This window comes from Ranitomeya imitator, chromosome 2 (assembly GCF_032444005.1).
Source record: "Ranitomeya imitator isolate aRanImi1 chromosome 2, aRanImi1.pri, whole genome shotgun sequence".
Taxonomy (NCBI): Eukaryota; Metazoa; Chordata; class Amphibia; order Anura; family Dendrobatidae; genus Ranitomeya; species Ranitomeya imitator.
This window is the reverse complement of record NC_091283.1, coordinates 171,945,380-171,968,391: the sequence shown is the minus strand read 5'-3', so window position 1 is coordinate 171,968,391 and position 23,012 is coordinate 171,945,380. Positions and strand designations below refer to the sequence as shown.

The following is a 23,012-nucleotide window of genomic DNA, read 5'->3' as shown; positions in this document are numbered from 1 at the left end:
GAAAGGGTTAACAATTAAGTGGTCTCCCCCACCTGGCTGTGAGTGCATCACTTCCGGTGACAGTTTATGCTGATTCAGTTGGCAGTGTGTGAGGTGGTGCCTGAGGCGATTCCGGCCGCTTTCAACATAGATGTCGTCCTCTCTTGAGGACGCCATCAGAGAGAGGGTTAGTAAGAAGGGGCCGCATGGCTTTCGGCATTCCTACCGGACTTGGAGGCTGGAAAATCGGGCCCTCACATGACTCGGGGTAGTGGTCGTTCGCGGCGTAAGCCGCACCCACCGGAGAGGCTGAGCCCGCCCCATCTGCGTCCAGCTCTGTCGCTTATATCAGCGACAAGGTCTCCGGTCGGGACGTTGTCGGTCGCTGAAGGCAGAGACACTTCAGCGAATTTCCAGCGACGCCATAGGGTAATTAAAAAAGGCGGGAATTTAGAAAGGCGTAGCCATTCAGGTCTGCGAGGTGCTGGTTTACGGCAGCCTCGGACCTCTTCAATTGGCAAGGCACAGGCTGAGGGAGTTTCGGGAAGTATAGGGGAAACAACCCTCATTTTACCTCACAGTGTGACAGGACAATCTCAACCCATGGGAGGTACACACAGTGCAAGTTCATCCTCTGAGGTCGAGGCTGGGCACAGCAGAGTAACAGAACAGCAACCATGTTCGTTACCTCAGCCAGTGGCAGAACACTTGTCAGTTGATTTGGCCTTGGTAGGGAATCAACCTTTGCAAGATAATCCTCTTCCTGCCCATACTTCTTCAAGTCTGGGTTTGGTTAGCTCGCAACCTGCTCCATTGTTGCAGGCCAGATATAAGCAACAAATAATACCACATCCACCCATGTTAGCTTTGTCCCAACTTCCTAACCCCATACAGACATCTCCTTTGCTGATAGGTCCTGGTAATGTAGGTCAAGTTGTCGGTGCTATACTAAAAATGTCATCTGCACAAATTTCACAACATCAGGGATTGGTGACTGCGTCATCAGCAGGAACAAGCTATGCTTTGTCAGTTCCCGCTGGAATGGCTTCGGTTCATAAAAGGGGGAAGAGTCGTAGAAGAGGAAGACATGATAGATCTTCTTACTCTTCTTCGGATTCGGACAAAAGTTCTTCCAGATGCCATAGTCGTCAATCCCATCATAGAAGGGGGAGATCAGTTTCTAGGTGCAGCAGGCGTTCTAAGAACTCGCGGTATTATTCTTCCTCATCGGGGTCCCGTGGACGCAGTCATGGAAGGAGTCGCCAATCTCCCAGGACGTCTCATGAAGATCAGCGAGGTTATCATGAAGAGTCGCGTCCTGCTTCTGCAGCGCCTGATACACAGTCCGGTGAATTTGATTATGTGGGAGCATGGGAAGGTGCAGGTAAAAAATTTGTGACATTGGAAGATCTGCGTAGCATTTTGAGTGGAGAAAAATTAGTTTTGAATCCTAAGTTATTGGTCGAAGAAAAAAGCGCTGCTAAGGTTCCTCCACTTTTGCGCGCAGATATTCATAAGGACGTTTTCTATTGTGGCGTTGCGCCTTTGGGCTCTCATTTGGATAAGGAGACTTTGGAAAAAATATGGGGTAATAACTACATTGATGTATGGTCATTATTGTCCACTGAACAAAGCTCTGTGGACAAGGAACAGCGTTCTTCCGACAGGTTTTATGAGCGTTGTACGAACGTTGCAAAAACAATTAACAATTGGCTTCAAGCATTTTTCGTTTTAGGTTGTGTTATGGGAAAGAAACACCCAGAGAGGTGCTCGGAATTGTTTCTTTATATGAATACCATTTATAATTCATATAAGACCCACGGGGGCACAGCGTGGTGGAGGTATGACGAGGATTTTCATCGACATCTAGCCATTAACCCGCAGCTAGGTTGGGGAGTTAAGGCCACGGACTCTTGGTTGCGTCTTATGATGGCTCAAAGGAGCAGTCAGCCCTTTCAATATGGGGCCCCTGGCCAGCAGACAGGCTCGGGGCCAGTCACGGTTCGGAGGCCTGGAACTTGCTGGTTGTTCAATGAAGGTCATTGCAAATATTACGGATTGTGTAAGTATAAACATGAGTGCTCAGTTTGCGGAGGACCGCACTTAGTCACAAAATGCCCCAGACCAACCTCTAAGTCCACCCTGACAAAGACAAATCCCCAACAGGAGGGTAAGGACGCCAGTGAACATCATCGCGATGGAGCCGTGGCTAAGTAAATAATATAATATAGCAGCAGCTGCTCAGTTACGAGTTGGGTTTCTATATGGTTTCTTTATACCTTTCAACTATTGCAAGGACCCATTTTTTCCTTCTAATTTAAAACAGCAAAAGAACTCCCTCTAGTTTTATCAAGCAAGATTGCAAAAGAAAGGGCACTCGGTCGAATGAAGGGACCTTTTTCTACACCCCCCTTTTACAATTTGAGGGTATCCCCATTGGGGGTAGTTCCGAAAAAAGAGCCAGGAGAGTTTAGACTCATTCATCATCTTTCGCACCCAAAGGGTTCTTCGGTGAATGATGGAATTAGTCAGGAAGAGGCGTCAGTGACTTATGCATCTTTTGATCACGCGTTGATGCTTTTGCGTCAGGCAGGACCTGGAGCATTTATGGCAAAATCTGATATTGCGTCGGCTTTCCGCCTGCTTCCAGTTCATCCAGATTCTTATCTTCTTGGATGTTATATGGATGGTAACTATTATTATGACACCTGCCTGCCTATGGGTTGTTCCATCTCATGTAAGTATTTCAAATTATTCAGTAGCTTCCTTGAATGGGCAGTACAATTTGAGACAGGATCACAATGGATCACACATTATTTGGATGATTTTCTTTTTGTTGGTCCAGCAAATTCAGATATTTGTGGGAAGGTGTTGATTAAGTTTCGTGAGTTAATGAAAGTTTTCGGGGTGCCGCTATCGGAAGAAAAAACAATGGGTCCGCTTACCCGCTTAACCTTTCTCGGTATTTAAATAGACTCCGTTAACAAGGTGTTTCGCTTGCCCTCGGAAAAAATAGTAAAATTACTTGAAAAAATTGATGTTTTTTTCTCCATAAAAAAGTTACCCTGGTACAAATGCAATCCCTTTTGGGTTTACTAGCATTTGCATGCCGGGTTATGCCGATGGGTAGAATTTTTTTCCCCTCGTTTGGCAATGGCTACACGAGGGGTGAGGCTTCCTCACCATAGGATCAGGCTTGGTCTTCCTTTGCTGGAAGATCTGCGGGTATGGAGACGTTTTTTGCAAAAATACAACGGTTGTACTTGTTTTCAAAGTGAGGAAAAGTCTTGTCATCTCTTCGCTGATGTGGCTGGGTCGGTGGGTTTTGGTGTAATTTTTAGGACCAGTGGTGTGCGGAGCGGTGGCCAAAAATTTGGGTCAATAATAATTGGACAAAAAATCTTACCTTACTTGAGTTATTCCCGTTGGTGGTGGCAGTTGTTATTTGGGGAGATCAGCTTCGTAATTCTCACATTTGTTTTTGGACGGACAATGAGAGTGTGGTTCATTCGGTAAATCATTTGTCTTCTTCCAGTATCCCAGTCATAAAGCTTATTCGATTCCTGGTGTTAAAATGCTTACAGTTGAATATTTGGTTCCGTTCCAGGCATGTTCCGGGTATTGATAATGCTATGGTTGACTCTCTTTCACGATTTGATTTTCAGAAGTTCCGGGATCTTACTCCAGAGGCCAGTCAACAGGGAACTCTGTGCCCGGAATACCTATGGGAGGTACCGGGAACCTTCTAATGCCACCGATTCGGGAGTCAGTGGCCAATTCAACATGGAATGCATATGGTAAGGCATGGCAGGAATGGTGGGAGTTTGCGAATAAAGTTACGGTAAATACTTCCAGTGCAGCAAGGTTGGAAGCAACGGATATTTATTTACAACATCTACATGCATACGGTTCCTCGGCAGCGTTAGCCAGGAATAGGTTATCAGGGTTATCTTTTCATTTTAAATTAAGGGATTGGGAAGATGTCACAAAAACTTTTAGAGTGCGTCAGGCCCTAAAGGGTTGGAAAAGATCTTCGGAACAACAATTGGTTAGACGACCAATTTCTTTTCCTCTCTTGACTCGAATTATTGACAGTACAAAATCTGTGTACAGCTCTGCTTTTGAATCCATATTATTTTCGGCGGCTTATGGAATCGCTTTTTTTGGAGCTTTGCGCGTTAGTGAGCTGGTAGCTCCTTCGGTGCACAAGCCAGGGGGTTTACAATATAATGATGTCTCAATCCGTAATGGTGGCATCAGGATTCGCATTCGTCGTTCAAAAACGGACTACTCTGGTAATGGTTTATGGTTTCCTTTGTTTTCTATTACCGGTCCGGTTTGCCCTATTACATTGGTTTCACAGTATTTGGCGATAAGATCGGTTAGCACTGCCTTTTTCGCGCATTTTGATGGATCACCGTTAACCAGATTTCAATTTTTTGCATTACTGCATCGGATTTTAGGGATTTTGAATATTCCTCCGGGAGAATTTGGCACTCATTCATTCAGAATCGGCGCTGCGACTGAAGCGGCGCGAGCGGGTCTTACGAATGACGAAATTATGAGGATTGGAAGGTGGCGTTCGTCATGCTTCTTTCGTTATGTTAGACCTGATCTGTTAATGTTATAATATACATTACTGGTGTTTACGTTTATATATATATATATATATATATATATATATATATATATATATATATATATATATATATATATGAAAATTAAGTTACATTGTCATTTCAGGCTATACTAGGCCAAGTGTTTGGATCCTGGGCCATTCTTACGTATTTTGGGCAGAGCAGAGAGCGGAGTTTCGACCAGGGGGAAGATCGCTTGGGTTCCACAGCATGGATGTAAATTGGAGAGGCATTCGTGGACTGACATGGTCTCAGGTGTTGGTTGAGGTGGTTCAAATTTCAAGAAGATCAACACACAGAGTTATTTTGGTTCTGCATGCAGGAGGAAACGATCTGGGTGTGATACAATTGACAGAGCTCCTTACACTAATGCGGGCAGACACTGATACATTTTCGGGGGTTTTCCCACAGTTAGTCATTGTATGGTCGGAAATCATACCCAGGGTGGTTTGGCGAGGAGCACGTGATTGGGCGGGTATTGAGAGAGCACGAAGAGTGGTAAACCATCGTATTTCCAGGTTTGTGCATTTTAAGGGTGGTATAGTTATAAGACTCAAACAACTAGAAGGGAACAATTCCAGGATGTTGCGACCAGATGGGGTACATTTGACGGACATAGGCTTAGACATATTTTTGTCCGGTCTACAGGATGGGATTGAGGAGGCATTGTTTGCTCTGGGTGGGGGTCATAGCTCTGAGTTGTCATAGCTACTCCTTGGCGGAAGAGTAAGTTGGGTAACACATCCCCACAACTTCTGATGGTTAACAGGGAGAGCTGCGACCTTACCCCTCCAACAAAACAGGATTGTTGAAGATTTAAGATGAGAGATGTTTTTATGGTTACTCTCCAAATAAAAGTTATGAATCAATTTCGTGTGTACTTCTTTCCATGTGTCGGGGGAACAGGGGAGGAATGTTAAGGTAAGGGCATTCTGCGGGGGCCCGGCTTTATATGCCGGAGGCCCCTTGACTGGCCGACCAAGTTATTATTATTGTTTTTCCTGCCCCTGTTCTCCGGAACACGCGGAAAGGGTTAACAATTCAGTGGTTCCCCCCCCTGGCTGTGAGTGCGTCACTTCCGGTGACAGTTTATGCTGATTCAGTTGGCAGCGTGTGAGGTGGTGCCTAAGGCGATTCCGGCCGCTTTCAACATAGGAGTGATTTAGCTGCCCACCCACCCTTTCAATGTGGTTTCATTCAAGGGATGAAATGGTTGAATTTGGTTAGTGAATTATAGAAGTTATGAAGTCGCAGTGGTTGGCGGAAGAGTAAGTTGCGTAACATGTGCCGGGAGTCCAGCGGCATATCCCCACAACTTCTGATGGTTAACAGGGAGAGCTGCGACCTTACCCCTCCAACAAAACAGGGTTGTTGAAGATTTAAGATGAGAGATGTTTTCATGGTTACTCTCCAAATAAAAGTTATGAATCAATTTTGTGTGTTCTTCTTTCCATATGTCGGGGGAACAGGGAAGGAATGTTAAGGTAAGGGCAGTCATTGCCATGCTGGGGCTTGTAAACCCGCGGTGCAGGAGCATCAAATAAAAGCACAGTGGGCATGGGATTTCTATAAATCGCATCCACTGTGCTTGTATTGTAGAATGCAGCGTTTTGGACACAGCGCAGGTGAGCTGCGTCCAAGACACTGCTATTACTGACCATGGGCACGTACCCTTATCATTAAAGTATACCACTTCCTGTATGTTGTGTAGAATAGTGCCCCTGGAGGCCAAATGATAACATTGCACTGAAAGCTAATGAAAGACAATACCCTGCACCATAGCAACTAAACATTGGGGCACCACACACCAATCTATGATGCCTATACAATGCACAGAGTCTTCATTGTATTTGTGCAATTAATAGAAACTGCATGAATTTCTCTTGTATATATACAAAGTGATGATGGGAGATGAGCGATATTATGTGTTTTGTTACCTTTATTCCTTTGATACCGTTTTCCCCACATGTTCCAGAAGCTCCGAGAAAACCCTACGAGTAGATAAGACCAGAGGTTACTTTCAACACAATACTGACAGAAGAGAAGCAACTTTTCAAATAGTCTTCATTAAGTCCTCTTTGCGTTTTCAGAGAACTTGACCCCTTTCAATTACATAATGTGATAAATAGGCAATCTGCAAATTTCTTTATATAAAGAATTATGTTGTCTTACTTCCGAAAAAATTCCTCCAAAGTGCTGGACACTAAGCATTTTCCTTCAAATTAACTTGATGACCACTGCCTGTTGTCAAGTGTAATCCATGTCCAGCAGCTTTGTCTCTCTACAGGAAGTGGGGACGGTCCTTGTCTCTCTACCATAAGTGGAGCTGGCCTTTGTCGCTCTACCATAAGTGGGGCCAGTCTTTGTCTCTCTACAGGAAGTGGGGTCGGTCTTTTTTTCTCTACAGAAAGTGGGGTCGGTCTTTCTCTCTCTACAGGAAGTGGGATCGGTCTTTGCTTCTCTACAGGAAGTGGGGTCAGTCTTTGTCTCTCTACAGTAAATGGGGTCAGTCTTTGTTTCTCTACAGTAAATGGGGTTGGCCTTTGTCTCTCTACAGTAAGTGGGGTCGGTCTTTGTTTCTCTACAGTAAGTGGGGATGGCCTTTGTCTCTCTACAGGAAGTGGGGTCAGTCTTTGTCTCTCTACAAGAAGTGGGGTCAGCCTTTGTCTCTCTAGAGTAAATGGGGTCAGTCTTTTTTTCTCTACTGTAAATGGGGTCAGTCTTTTTTTCTCTACAGTAAATGGGGTCGGTCTTTGTTTCTCTACAGTAAGTGGGGTCTGTCTTTGTCTCTCTAGAGTAAATGGGGTCGGTCTTTGTTTCTCTACAGTAAATGGGGTCGGTCTTTGTTTCTCTACAGTAAATGGGGTCGGTCTTTGTTTCTCTACAGTAAGTGGGGATGGCCTTTGTCTCTCTACAGGAAGTGGGGTCAGTCTTTGTCTCACTAGAGTAAATGGGGCCGGTCTTTTTTTCTCTACAGAAAGTGGGGTCGGTCTTTCTCTCTCTACAGTACTGTAAGTGCAGTCAGTCTTTGTCTCTCTAGAGTAAGTGGGGATAGCCTTTGTCTCTCTACAGGAAGTGGGGTCAGTCTTTGTCTCTCTAGAGTAAATGGGGTCGGTCTTTGTTTCTCTACAGTAAGTGGGGTTGGTTTTGTTTCTCTACAGTAAGTGGGGTTGGTCTTTGTTTCTCTACAGTAAGTGGGGATGGTCTTTGTCTCTCTACAGGAAGTGGGGTCAGTCTTTGTTTCTCTACAGTAAGTGGGGATGGTCTTTTCTCTCTACAGGAAGTGGGGTCAGTCTTTGTCTCTCTAGAGTAAATGGGGTCGGTTTTTGATTCTCTACAGCAAGTGGGGTCGGTCTTTGTTTCTCTACAGTAAATGGGGTCGGTCTTTGTTTCTCTACACTAAGTGGGGTCTGTCTTTGTCTCTCTAGAGTAAATGGGGTCGGTCTTTGTTTCTCTACAGTAAATGCGTTCAGTCTTTGTTTCTCTACAGTAACTGGGGATGGTCTTTGTCTCTCTACAGGAAGTGGGGGCAGTCTTTGTCTCTCTAGAGTAAATGGGGTTGGTCTTTTTTTCTCTACAGAAAGTGGGGTCGGTCTTTTTTTCTCTACAGAAAGTGGGGTCGGTCATTCTCTCTCTACAGCACTGCAAGTGCAGTCAGTCTTTGTCTCTCTAGAGTAAGAGGGCATGGTCTTTGTCTCTCTACAGGAAGGGGGATCGGTCTTTGTCTCTGTACAGTAAATGGGGTCAGTCTTTGTTTCTCTACAGTAAGTGGGATCAGTCTTTGTCTCTCTAGAGTAAGTGGGGATGGTCTTTGTCTCTCTACAAGAAGTGGGGTAAGCCTTTGTCTCTCTAGAGTAAACGGGGTCAGTCATTTTTTCTCTATAGGAAGTGGGGTCGGTCTTTGTTTCTCTACAGTAAATGGGGTCAGTCTTTGTTTCTCTACAGTTAATGGGGTTGGTCTTTGTCTCTCTACAGTAAGTGGGGTCGGTCTTTGTTTCTCTACAGTAAATGGGGATGGCCTTTGTCTATCTAGAGTAAATGGGGCCGGTCTTTTTTTCTCTACAGAAAGTGGGGTCGGTCTTTTTTTCTCTACAGTACTGTAAGTGCAGTCAGTCTTTGTCTCTCTACAGTAAGTGAGGTTGGTCTTTGTTTCTCTACAGTAAGTGGGGTCAGTCTGTTTCTCTACAGTAAATGGGGTCGGTCTTTGTTTCTCTACAGTAAGTGGGGTCGGTCTTTGTTTCTATACAGTAAATGGGGTCGGTCTTTGTTTCTCTACAGTAAGTTGAATCAGTGTTTGTCTCTCTAGAGTAAATGGGGCGGGTTTTTTTCTCTACAGTAAGTGGGGTCGGTCTTTGTCTCTCTATAGGAAGTGGGGTTAGTCTTTGTCTCTAGAGTAAATGGGGTCGGTCTTTTTTTCTCCACAGAAAGTGGGGTCGGTCTTTCTCTCTCTCTACAGCACTGTAAGTACAGTCAGTCTTTGTTTCTCTACAGTAAATGGAGTCGGTCTTTGCTTCTCTACAGTAAATGGTGTCGGTCTTTGTTTCTCTACAGGAAGGGGGATTGGTCTTTGTCCCTCTACAGTAAGTGGGGTTGGTCTTTGTTTCTCTACAGTAAATGGGGTCGGTCTTTGTTTCTCTACAGTAAATGGGGTCTGTCTTTGTTTCTCTACAGTAAATGGGGTCGGTCTTTGCTTCTCTACAGTAAATGGTGTCGGTCTTTGTTTCTCTACAGGAAGGGGGATTGGTCTTTGTCCCTCTACAGTAAGTGGGGTTGGTCTTTGTTTCTCTACAGTAAATGGGGTCGGTCTTTGTTTCTCTACAGTAAATGGGGTCTGTCTTTGTTTCTCTACAGTAAATGGGGTCAGTCTTTTTTTCTCTACAGGAAGTGGGGTCAGTCTTTGTCTCTCTACAGTAAATGGGGTCGGTCTTTGTTTCTCTACAGTAAATGGGGTCTGTCTTTGTTTCTCTACAGTAAATGGGGTCAGTCTTTTTTTCTCTACAGTAAGTGGGGTCGGTCTTTGTTTCTCTACAGTAAATGGGGATGGCCTTTGTCTATCTAGAGTAAATGGGGCCGGTCTTTTTTTCTCTACAGAAAGTGGGGTCGGTCTTTTTTTCTCTACAGTACTGTAAGTGCAGTCAGTCTTTGTCTCTCTACAGTAAGTGAGGTTGGTCTTTGTTTCTCTACAGTAAGTGGGGTCAGTCTGTTTCTCTACAGTAAATGGGGTCGGTCTTTGTCTCTCTACAGAAAGTGGGGTTAGTCTTTGTCTCTCTAGAGTAAATGGGGTCGGTCTTTTTTTCTCTACAGAAAGTGGGGTGGATCTTTCTCTCTCTTCACAGTACTGTAAGTGCAGTCAGCCTTTGTCTCTCTACAGTAAGTGAAGTTGGTCTTTGTTTCTCTACAGGATGTGGGGTCAGTCTTTTTCTCTCTGCAGTAAGTGGGGTAGGTCTTTGTTTCTCTACAGTAAATGGGGTCGATCTTTGTTTCTCTACAGTAAATGGGGTCGCTCTTTGTTTCTCTACAGTAAATGGGGTCAGTCTTTGTTTCTCTACAGGAAAGGGGATCGGTCTTTGTCTCTCTACAGTAAGTGGGGTCAGTCTTTGTTTCTCTACAGTAAATGGGGTCAGTCTTTTTTTCTCCACAGGAAGTGGGGTCGGTCTTTGTTTCGTTAGAGTAAATGGGGTCGGTCTTTGTTTCTCTACAGTGAATGGGGTCGGTCTTTGTTTCTCTACAGGAAGGGGGATCGGTCTTTGTCACTCTACAGTAAGTGGGGTCGATGTTGTGAATTCTGTTGTCAAGCTCCCTCCTGTGGTCATGAATGGTACTTCGGCTGGTTCTGTCCATGGGCTTCCTCTGGTGGTTGTGACTGGGGCTGCGGCTTCTGAGTTTCCTTCCACAGGTGACGAGGTTAATTCGTTAGCTGGCTGCTCTATTTAACTCCACTTAGATCATTGCTCCATGCCACCTGTCAATGTTCCAGTATTGGTCTGTTTGTTCCTGGATCGTTCTTGTGACCTGTCTTCTCCAACAGAAGCTAAGTTCCTGCTTGTTTTTCTCTTGTTTGCTATTTTTCTGTCCAGCTTGCTATTTAGATTTTTGTCTTGCTTGCTGGAAGCTCTGGGACGCAGAGGGAGCACCTCCGCACCGTGAGTCGGTGCGGAGGGTCTTTGCGCCCTCTGCGTGTTTTTTTTGTAGTTTTTGTGCTGACTGCAAAGTCACCTTTCCTATCCTCTGTCTGTTCAGTAAGTCGGGCCTCTCTTTGCTAAATCTATTTCATCTCTGTGTTTGTGATTTTCATCTTATCTCACAGTCATTATATGTGGGGGGCTGCCTTTTCCTTTGGGGAATTTCTCTGAGGCAAGGTAGGCTTATTTTTCTATCTTTAGGGCTAGCTAGTTCCTTAGGCTGTGACGAGTTGCATGGGGAGCGTTAGGAGCAATCCACGGCTATTTCTAGTGTGTGTGATAGGATTAGGGATTGCGGTCAGCAGAGTTCCCACGTCCCAGAGCTTGTCCTGTATTATTATTATTACCTATCAGGTCTTTCCGTGTGCTCTTTACCACCTGGTCCATTATTGTCCTAACCACCAGGTCATAACAGGTCGGTCTTTGTTTCTCTCTACAGTAAATGGGGTCGGTCTTTGTTTCTCTACAGTAAGTGGGATCAGTCTTTGTCTCTCTTGAGCAGGGGTCCCCAACCTGTAGCTTGGGAGCCACATGTGGCTCGCGGACCTATGAATTGTGGCTCGCGGCTGTCTGTCAGTTTGGTGCATTAGCTCCAGTTCTAGCAAATAGGTATCAAGAGCACATCTGAAATTTGTGAGCAGCCCTGCACAGAAGAGCAGATCTGGATGCACATCTACTGGTCTTAGGGTTTTGAGATGATTTAAGTATGGTACGCTGGAGACAATATGATACCACCTGTCAGAGGAGGTGTTTGAAGCTGGATATGACACTGTCTTGGAAGTGCTTTATAGGAGAATACTGAATGGGGATATTGTAGGAACCCTTGGATCTTTGTATACTGCTTTGATTGATTGATTTTTGTGGAAAAGCTTTGGTTACCATTATGCCGGTAATGGGGGCTTTGGTTGCCACTATTTTGAGGGGGGCATGAGCTCAATGTGGCTCATGACCCTCTCTCAAGGCTGGATGTGGCTCGCGACCCTTTCTCAGAGCTGACTGTGGCTCTCAAGGCCAGAAACGTTGGGGACCTCTGCTCTAGAGTAAATGGGGTCGGTCTTTTTTTCTCTACAGAAAGTGGGGTGGGTCTTTCTCTCTCTACAGTACTGTAAGTGCAGTCAGCCTTTGTCTCTCTACAGTAAGTGAGGTTGGTCTTCGTTTCTCTACAGGATGTGGGGTCAGTCTTTGTCTTTCTACAGTAAGTGGGGTAGGTTTTTGTCTCTCTACAGTAAGTGGGATCGGTCTTTGTTTCTCTACAGTAAATGGGGTCTGTCTTTGTTTCTCTACAGTAAATGGGGTCAGTCTTTTTTTCTCTACAGGAAGTGGGGTCAGTCTTTGTCTCTCTACAGTAAATGGGGTCGGTCTTTGTTTCTCTACAGGAAATGGGGTTGGTCTTTGTTTCTCTATAGTGAATGGGGTCGGTCTTTGTTTCGTTACAGTAAATGGGGTCGGTCTTTGTTTCTCTACAGTGAATGGGGTCGGTCTTTGTTTCGCTACAGTAAATGGGGTCGGTCTTTGTTTCTCTACAGTAACTGGGGTAGATCTTTGTTTCTCTACAGGAAGGATGGTCGGTTTTTGTCTCTCTGCAGTAAGTGTGTCGGTCTTGGTCTTTTCATGAAATGGTCTCTCTGCTTCTGCTCTCCTGTCTTTCAAACTGCATACATATATAACAGGCACGGACTATGACAGGATCAATACATGATGTGAAGTTAGGGACTTGAAGTTCCAGCACTTATAATACTAACAGAATGCTCAACAAGAGTGGTTGAGTTTTACCTTGTGTCGAATTAAGGGAGCAAAGCAATATTTTTCTACAGGTTTTGTAACCTGATCATGTAATCGTACTACCTTTTATCTATCCACTACTCCCTAAAGACCCTGATACATATTAGACTACAGTCCAAATTGGTGGGAATGAGCGACAGTTTAATGCATGTAAGACCTTCTGACTATCCTACAACAGATGCTGTTAGGGAAGAGAAGAATCTGGCAACTGGAATTTCAAAAGTCGATCAGCTTATACGTGTGGGTGAGCCAGCTGGCTACAGGTTTTCGTGGGTCCCAGGTGAAAAAGTCTCAGTGAGCCTCTTTAACACATACCACAATTCATGATGCAAAGATACAGCAGAGAAATATAGGTATAGTACAATGCCAAAGATTTCATTTACTTCTTACATTACATGAGTGATATCTATAAATTCTACAATAGCTCAGAAACCAGACAGTATAGTCGTCCATACAGTATTACAGGCACCACATAGTGCTCCGTACAAAATAATGAGCCCCATATACTGCTTGCTCCATACATAATAATGAGCCCCATATATTGCTCCATTCGGTATTATAGGCACCACATAGTGTTCCATACAGTATTATGGGCACCACATAGTCCTCCATACAGTATTACAGGCACCACATAGTGCTCCATACAGAATAATGAGCCCCCATATATTACATAGTAACATAGTAACATAGTTAGTAAGGCCGAAAAAAGACATTTGTCCATCCAGTTCAGCCTATATTCCATCATAATAAATCCCCAGATCTACGTCCTTTTACAGAACCTAATAATTGTATGATACAATATTGTTCTGCTCCAGGAAGACATCCAGGCCTCTCTTGAACCCCTCGACTGAGTTCGCCATCACCACCTCCTCAGGCAAGCAATTCCAGATTCTCACTGCCCTAACAGTAAAGAATCCTCTTCTATGTTGGTGGAAAAACCTTCTCTCCTCCAGACGCAAAGAATGCCCCCTTGTGCCCGTCACCTTCCTAGGTACAAACAGATCCTCAGCGAGATATTTGTATTGTCCCCTTATATACTTATACATGGTTATTAGATCGCCCCTCAGTCGTCTTTTTTCTAGACTAAATAATCCTAATTTCGCTAATCTATCTGGGTATTGTAGTTCTCCCATCCCCTGGGTATTGTAGTTCTCCCATCCCCTTTATTAATTTTGTTGCCCTCCTTTGTACTCTCTGTAGTTCCATTATATCCTTCCTGAGCACCGGTGCCCAAAACTGGACACAGTACTCCATGTGCGGTCTAACTAGGGATTTGTACAGAGGCAGTATAATGCTCTCATCATGTGTAACCAGACCTCTTTTAATGCACCCCATGATCCTGTTTGCCTTGGCAGCTGCTGCCTGGCACTGGCTGCTCCAGGTAAGTTTATCATTAACTAGGATCCCCAAGTCCTTCTCCCTGTCAGATTTACCCAGTGGTTTCCCATTCAGTGTGTAATGGTGATATTGATTCCTTCTTCCCATGTGTATAACCTTACATTTATCATTGTTAAACCTCATCTGCCACCTTTCAGCCCAAGTTTCCAACTTATCCAGATCCATCTGTAGCAGAATACTATCTTCTCTTGTATTAACTGCTTTACATAGTTTTGTATCATCTGCAAATATCGATATTTTACTGTGTAAACCTTCTACCAGATCATTAATGAATATGTTGAAGAGAACAGGTCCCAATACTGACCCCTGCGGTACCCCACTGGTCACAGCGACCCAGTTAGAGACTATACCATTTATAACCACCCTCTGCTTTCTATCACTAAGCCAGTTACTAACCCATTTACACACATTTTCCCCCAGACCAAGCATTCTCATTTTGTGTACCAACCTCTTGTGCGGCACGGTGTCAAATGCTTTGGAAAAATCGAGATATACCACGTCCAATGACTCACCGTGGTCCAGACTATAGCTTACCTCTTCATAAAAACTGATTAGATTGGTTTGACAGGAGCGATTTCTCATAAACCCATGCTGATATGGAGTTAAACAGTTATTCTCATTGAGATAATCCAGAATAACATCCCTCAGAAACCCTTCAAATATTTTACCAACAATAGAGGTTAGACTTACTGGCCTATAATTTCCAGGTTCACTTTTAGAGCCCTTTTTGAATATTGGCACCACATTTGCTATGCGCCAGTCCTGCGGAACAGACCCTGTAGCTATAGAGTCACTAAAAATAAGAAATAATGGTTTATCTATTACATTACTTAGTTCTCTTAGTACTCGTGGGTGTATGCCATCCGGACCCGGAGATTTATCTATTTTAATCTTATTTAGCCGGTTTCGCACCTCTTCTTGGGTTAGATTGGTGACCCTTAATATAGGGTTTTCATTGTTTCTTGGGATTTTACCTAGCATTTCATTTTCCACCGTGAATACCGTGGAGAAGAAGGTGTTTAATATGTTAGCTTTTTCCTCGTCATCTACAACCATTCTTTCCTCACTATTTTTTAAGGGGCCTACATTTTCAGTTTTTATTCTTTTACTATTGATATAGTTGAAGAACAGTTTGGGATTAGTTTTACTCTCCTTAGCAATGTGCTTCTCTGTTTCCTTTTTGGCAGCTTTAATTAGTTTTTTAGATAAAGTATTTTTCTCCCCATAGTTTTTTAGAGCTCCATACAGAATTATGGGCACCACATAGTGCTCAGTACAGTATTATGGGAACCACTGTTATGATCCGGTGACCTTAGAGCAGCATGAAAACTTTCACTGGAGTAGGTGGTAATTATACTGACCGCAAATCCTGATCTTAGCAACTAGAAGTAGCCGTGGGGTGTGCCTAACAAACCCTAGACACCTCGTCACAGACGGAGGACTAAATACCCCTACAGATGGAAATAGGAATACTACCTTGCCTCAGAGCAGAACCCCAAAGGATAGGCAGCCCCCCACAAATATTGGCTGTGAGTAGGAGAGGAAAGACAAACACAGGCAGAAAACAGGATTAAGCACAAGAGGCCACTCTAGCTAAAATAGGAAAGAATAGGACAGAGTTCTGTGGGGTCAGTATTAAAACCTTTCCAAAAATATCCACAGCAGATTATACAAAAAATTCCTCCATCTAACTAAAGACGTGGAACGTATATCTGCAACTCCAGAGACTCCTACACACAGAGCAAGAATACAATAAAAAAACAAGCACACAGCTTGTGTGCCATAGAAAAAGAAACAGACACTTATCTTTGCTGAATTGGCAGCTAAGCAGGAGAAGTGTTATGATCTGGTGGTTTAGGAGCAACATGGAACGAGCTCTGAAGGAAGTGGTATCTGTACTGACCGCAGTCCCTAAGCTCAACACAACACTAGAAGTAGCAGTGGGATGCTCCTAACTCTCCCTAGGCATCTCGTCACAGCCTAAGAGCTAACTACCCCTAAAGACAGAAGCAGGAAAACTATCTTGCTTCAGAGAAAATCCCCAAAGGATAGATTAGCCCCCCACAAATAATGACTGTGAGTGGAGAGGGAAAGGACATACACAGAATGAAACCAGGATGAGCACAGGAGGCCAGTCTAGCTAGATAGATAGATAGGACAGGATGGAATACTGTGCGGTCAGTATAAAACACTACAAAAATCCACGCAGAGATTACAAAAATCTCCACACCTGACTAAAGGTGTGGAGGGTAAATCTGCTTCTCAGAGCTTCCAGCAACACAGTGTTAATTCATACTGATAAGCTGGACAAACATAGAAAGCACAGAACGGATAAGTCCACAATCTGTGGACAGAAAAGAGCAAGCAAGAACTTAGCTTTGCTGAACTGGTCAGGAAAACAGGGAAATCCAAAGAGATGTGAATCCAACCAGGAACCATTTACAAGTGGCACTGGCTGAAGGAAAGAGCCAGGCATAAATAGCCGAGCAGAAAAGACAATCAGTAGAAGCAGCTGCTGACAGCTAAATCCAAGGAGCAGCCATACCACTTGAAACCACAAGAGGGAGCCCAAGAGCAGAACTCACAAAAGTGCCACTTACAACCACCGGAGGGAGCCCAAGAGCGGAATTCACAACAGAGAAGCCAAACAGAGATCCAACACTTCCCAAGAAACATTGACAACTGGCAAGGACTAATGAGTCCTGCAAACCTAAATACCCCAGTCAGAATTGCAATCAGCAGATACACCTGTCCAGGACTGCAGCCCAGGGACAACTGCATTACCACCTACAACCACCGGAGGGAGCCCAAAAGCAGAATTCACAACAAACCACATAGTGCTCCATACAGTATTATGAGCACCACTTAGTGCTCCATACAGCATTATGGGCACTACATAGTCCTCCATACAGTATTATGGGCACCACATAGTGCTCCATACAGAATAATGAGCCCCATATATTGCTCCATACAAAATAATGGACCCAATATAATGCTCCATATAGTATAATGAGTCCCATATAATGCTCCATACAGTATTATAGGCACCACTTAGTGCTCCATACAGAATAATAGACCCCATAAAATGTTCCATATAGTATACTGAGCCACATATAATGCTCCATACAGAATAATGAGCCCCATATATTGCTTCATACATAATAAAGGACCCCATATAATGTTCCACAGAGTATAATAGATTACATATATTTCTCCATACAAAATAATGAGCTCAATGTGTTGTTCCATACAGTATAATGAGCCCCACATATTGCTCCATACAGTATAATGAGCCCCATATAATGCTCCATACAGAATAAGCCCTATATAATGCTTCATACAGTATATTATGGGCCCCATATGTTATGATCTGGTGGTTTAGGAACAACATGAGACAAGCTCTGAAGGAGGTGGTATCTGTACTGACCGCAAACCCTGAACCTAGCAGCGCAACTAAAAATAGCCGTGGGGGGTACCTGACGCTCCCTAGACCCCTCGGCACAGCCTAAGATCTAACTTCCCCTAAAGATGGAAACAGGAAACCTATCTTGCCTCAGAGAAAATCCCCAAAGGAAAGATAGCCCCCCACAATTATTGACGGTGAGAGGAGGGGAAAATAACATACGCAGAAATGAAATCAGATTTTAGCATAGGAGGCCAGTCTAGCTTGATAGATAGGACAGGAAAGGATACTGTGCGGTCAGTATAAAAACTACAAAACAATCCACACAGAGTTTACAAAATCTCCACACCTGACTAAAGGTGTGGAGGGTAAATCTGCTTCCCAGAGCTTCCAGCTAACAGAAATAATCCATACTGACAAGCTGGACAAATATAGAATGCACAGAACAATAAGTCCACAACATGTGGACTGAAATGAGCAAAGCCAGAACTTATCTTTGCAGAACTGGTCAGGAAACCAGGAGAATCCAAGCAGAGATGTGAATCCAGCCAGGAAACATTGACAAGTGGCACAGGCTGAAGAAAGAGCCAGACTTAAATAGCGGAGCAGAAGAGACGATAAGTGGAGGCAGCTGATGACAGCTAACTCCAAGGAGCAGCCATACCACTAGAAACCACAAGAGGGAGCCCAAGAGCAGAACTCACAAAAGTGCCACTTACAACCACCGGAGGGAACCCAAGAGCGGAATTCACAACACCCATATATTGCTCCAAACAGAATGGGCAGCATATAATACTCCATATATAATTGGCTCCATAAGATGCTCCATATATGATAGACCCCATATGATGCTTCATATATGATTGGCCCTATGAATTGCTCCATATATAATGGGCATCATATACTGCTCCATATGTAATTGGCCCCATACAATGCTCCATATGTAATTGGCCCCATATGATGCTCCATATGTAATTGACCCCATAAATAATGAACTCAATATACTGCTCGATATGTAATTGGTCCCATAAAATGCTCCATATGTAAGTGGTCCCATAAGATGCTCCAAACATTAAAACAAAAATGAAATACTCACCTTTCCTCACTGGCCACTGCTCTACACTGCTGGCTCCTCAGCGTCGGCGTCTTCCGGCTCTCTGCACTGACTGTTCAGGGAGAAGGTGCACAGACGTGACGTCATCACGCTCTCTGACCTGAACATCACAGTCATAGGACGCGGAAGACACCGTAGCACTGGAATAGGAAGAGGTAAGTATTGTAATTGCTGGGCCCCAGCGCAAGAGGGCACCGGGCCCCCATAGCACGCCGGTGTCCCCGACGGCGAGTGGGCCTCATGCCTGCTCAGGGCCCCGGCACTTGCCCGGATGCTGATGCCAGCCCTGGGCGGAGCTGTAAAAAATCTGTCAGCTAAGCGATTGTTAATTGTAGATGCATTTAAGAAATGTGGTTGTAAAAAAGAACATAGCCTTACAATTTTTTTTTTTTTTTTTTTTAAATCTTTTTATTAAAGTTTTGTAAAAACAATACAAACCAAACATTACCATCAGAGGTCATATAGAAGAATAACAATTGAATGATATTGTAACCCCAAATCCCCCCCTACCCCACATAAACAGATCTAGAGAACCCCATACTCTGCGTGCGCGTAACCATAGAGGTGTCTCATGGAATTGGCGATCTGCCACCTATCCGCTGCAAAAGATACCATTGAGTATTTTCAAAGTGTACTCTCAGTTTCTCCCTAGTCTCTAGAGGAAGCGAAGGAATAAAAGAATAAAAGTAGCCCACGTGGATAAGAATCTACCCGATTGTTTCTCTCTGTTAGTCAGCCTTACAATTTTAGTAAAATTCAATTGATATCAAAACATTTAAGATATTTACAAGCAATGAATAATTGAGGCCAATTCATTACGATGGGTTTAACCATCAATCTTTTGGGCTAAATTATATTAGAAGCTCAGCCATGAGTGTCACATGAATGATCCACCATGAGAACTTTTCATGAAAGAACTTCAGGGTACTGGCGTTATACATGGAACCCATCCTTCTCCCATAATTAGAGGCTGATGATTATAGGACAGATATCGCAGTGATACCCATCTTACAGGCCAGGGCGCACATTCCAAGAAACCTAAAGAAGTTCCCCTGAGCAAAGTCTTCACCTACTCTCCAAGGAGTCCTGTCCTTGTCTTCTCATAGCATAGTACACCTCCTACGCAGGGATCAAACAGCTCCATCCCTTCTATGACCACAAAGTAACCTACTTTGGTACTACGACAATCCCTGTCCTAATGTGCTATTAGAGAATATCAACATCATAGCGGAAGGTCCCCGACTCAGGACCAAATTCTAGTAGCCAGGATGGGGAGTAGCTTTGTATTAGTTTCTATAGCGCTCGCAGTTTCGAGCTGTCATTGTATTACATGGTCAGATATTCACCCGAATGTCTGCCAGGTAATAATACATTACCCCTGCAGCCGCTGCTTTCTGGAAAATATCTTTCTAGTTGCAAAATGACCTGGAAAAAAATCAGCTATTTGCTGGTGATGCCACAAGCAGAACCCCTTTCATTAAAAATTATATGATTCAGGACTTACTTCTTCGCCTCTGTCTCCTGGAAGACCCTGATCTCCTTTAAAGCCTTGAGGCCCCTTTGAAGGAAAACAAATACACATTTCAGGGTACAGCATTACTATGATACAATGTCTTTGCCTATGAAAACAGCAGCACAGTCATTTCCCATACTATATCCATCTACTACAGTGACTGGTAAAAGTTTGGGCACCCCTGGTTAAAGTTACCGTTATTATGTACAGTTAAGCAATTTGAAGATTAAATGATGTCTAAAAGGCCTAAAGATAGAGATGACGCATTTCCTTTGTATTTTAAGCAGAAAAAAAATTGTAATTTTTTACAATTTAAAAATTACAAAAAAGAAAATGGGCTGATGCAAACATTTGGGCACCCTGCATGGTTAGTAGCTACCACCCCATTTTGCAAGTATCACAGCTTGTAAATGCTTTATGTAGACGGACAAGAGTCTTTCAATTCTTATTTGAGGGATTTTCATCAATTCTTCTTTGGAAAATTCTTCCAGTTCTGTGAGAATCCTGGGTCATCTTGCATGTTCTGCTGTTTTGAGGTCTAGCCACATTTTCAATGGTGTTCAGATCAGGAGACTATGAGGTCCATTGTAAAACCTTCATCCTGCACATTTTGAGGTCGTCTTTTGTGGATTTTGACGTGTGTTTAGGATCATTATCCATTTGTAGAAGCCATCCTCTATTCAACTTCAGCTTTATTACAGATGGTGTTATGTTTGCATCAAGAATTTGTTGAAATTTCATTGAATCCATTCTTCCCTCTACCCATGAAACACTTCCTGTGTCATTGGCTGCAACACAACCTCAAAGCAAGTGAGGCCTTACTGGGCTGCAAGCCCTTGAAGGAAGGACGTCATGACAGGGTTGAGTGGCCCTATAGGGGACGAGTAATTTGAATTTAGCTGGATTGGGAAGGGGTATGGAATTTGAATTAGGGTGATAGGATAGGGCTAAAGAAGAGAGGGGGAGGGGAAAAGGTGGAGCCAAAAAGGGGGGGGGGCATTATAAGAATCACTGACTATTAGGGCTGGGCAACCATTTTAGGTACTACAGCATCAAAGAAAAACGAGCTGCAGAGTACCTGTAGAATGGAGGTGGAAGCAATTCTGCAGCAATTATGGGCTGCTGCCGGATACAGAGGTGCGGGGTGGCTGCAGGCATCTATTCAAGGCCTGTTGGCTGACGGTGAGCCAGGGCAACCGCAACTGCAAGGTGAGGGGCGGCGGCCTCGGAGGTCTAGGCCTCCGGAGCGCCTTAGCCCTGAAGTCACCCCCCAGGCCCAGCGCGGTGTTAGGAGCCCCTCCGGGGACCCTCCAGCTGAGGCTGCATGCTGCAGGCGCAGGGCATGCGGTCCGGGAGCTGGGAGGAATCCGCCATCTCTGCGGGGCCTGCAGCGGGGGAGGTATCCGCCTCCTCCTCGGCTACCACGGCGAGGCGGGGCAGGGAGCCGGGACCAGGTGCGGCCGCTGCCCAATCAGGAACGGGCACGGCTCAGCGACAGCAGCAAGTACTAAGGAGAGCACGAGGGCCTGTACTGCAGGCGCCTTCCCCCGTTAGGGACAGCATGCGAGCCACACACTCACTGGCGGCGTCAGCAGTAAGAGATCCGGATAATGAAGCAGCGGGGGCCCAGTCCATCAGGGCCTCTGCTCGGCGTCTGGACGGCACACAGCAGGAGTCGGCAGCAATCACCACAACCGATGAGTGGCGACCCAGTAGCCACTCCCACTCATTGGCTGCAGCTGCCCCCATCGATTACAATGGGCAGCCCAGCACATCTAATTTAGCAGCAGGTATAGGTGAGGCCGCTGAGCGCAGGCTTCAGGGCGGGCGATCACCGTTAGATGCAGGGAGATCTACTGCTTCTTGGGGGGTTGAAACTTACAGACCCGGGGAGTCTCCCGTGAGAACCGGGCAGTCTCCCGTGAGAACCGGGTCTCAAGCCAGGATCACTAGGGGTCGCAGCAATTCTCTGGATACTGTGGACGCAGCAGCTAATCCAGGCCGGCTGTACAGAGCTTCCACAGTTACAAGCCATCACGGCGACAGAGGAGATCCGCATTCAGAGAGACTGCTACTGGCTTCCGGACCAGCGGTACTGTGGTAGAGGCTTCAATAAATGTTGGGGAAGCAGCATTGGTGGGAAGCGAGGTAACGGGGCATGATTCTGTGGCAGTAGGTACTGGGGAGAAGGACAAGGAAGAATCGGTACGTTTGAATGATACAGCAAAAGGCGAAGTTTACGTTTGTTTTGAGGGGCCGTTAGGGGCAAATTTAAAGCAGGAAGTAAGGGAGAGAATCTGGAAGGGGGAATATGTGGAAATATTTTCATTGCTACCATTAGAACGTTTTAACCTTGATAGGGCGAGGAAGGACGAGTCCAAAAAGGAGGACGAGGATAGGAGACGGTACCGGTTGATTCCACGCACATTCACAAACTGGTTACAAGCATTTGCCATATTGGCAAGTGTGATTGGGGAGAAATCACTAAAAAATTGTTCCCCCTGTTTTCCTATATGGACACCATCGGGGAAGCATATTGAGTGTACGGGGGTCAGGGATGGCTGAGGTACGACAAACAATTCCGTCAACGGAAGGCGGTTCGTCCAAACATTTGTTGGGATCATAAAGATATAGCCCTATGGATGAGAGTAACAGCCCCGGGTAGGCTAGGGCAGGATCTTTTCTTGGGGGCACAGGGGGCTCAGGATTGTCGGGGCACTCGGTGGCAGTACAAAAAGGGCTGTGCTTCTCCTATAACGACGAGTGTGCAGGTTTGGCGCCAAATGTAAATTTAAACATGAATGTCCCGCGTGCGGCGGTAATCACGGGGCCGCAAAATGCTTTAAGGGAGGACGACAAAAGGAGAGTTTTGAGAAAAGGAATGACGCCAGTGCGTCTGGTAGAGATGGAGCAATTTCTAAATAGGTACCCGGATAAGGAAGCGGCGGCATTACTATGAGATGGTTTTCGGGATGGATTCAGGATTCCTTTTGTTGATCTTAAG

The 23,012-nt window shown here is 44.8% G+C and overlaps 1 protein-coding gene across 1 annotated transcript in view; it reads right to left on the bottom strand.

Moving 5' to 3' along the window:
• The window catches only part of LOC138662406 (collagen alpha-2(I) chain-like), a 554,904-nt gene that overhangs the window by 108,823 nt on the left and 423,069 nt on the right, over window positions 1-23,012 (bottom strand). The window contains exons 14-15 of the mRNA XM_069747980.1: window positions 20,000-20,053; window positions 6,554-6,607 (exon numbers count right to left, since the gene is read on the bottom strand). Coding sequence (XP_069604081.1) covers window positions 6,554-6,607; window positions 20,000-20,053 — 108 coding nt within the window. The remainder of the gene's footprint in view (window positions 1-6,553; window positions 6,608-19,999; window positions 20,054-23,012) is intronic.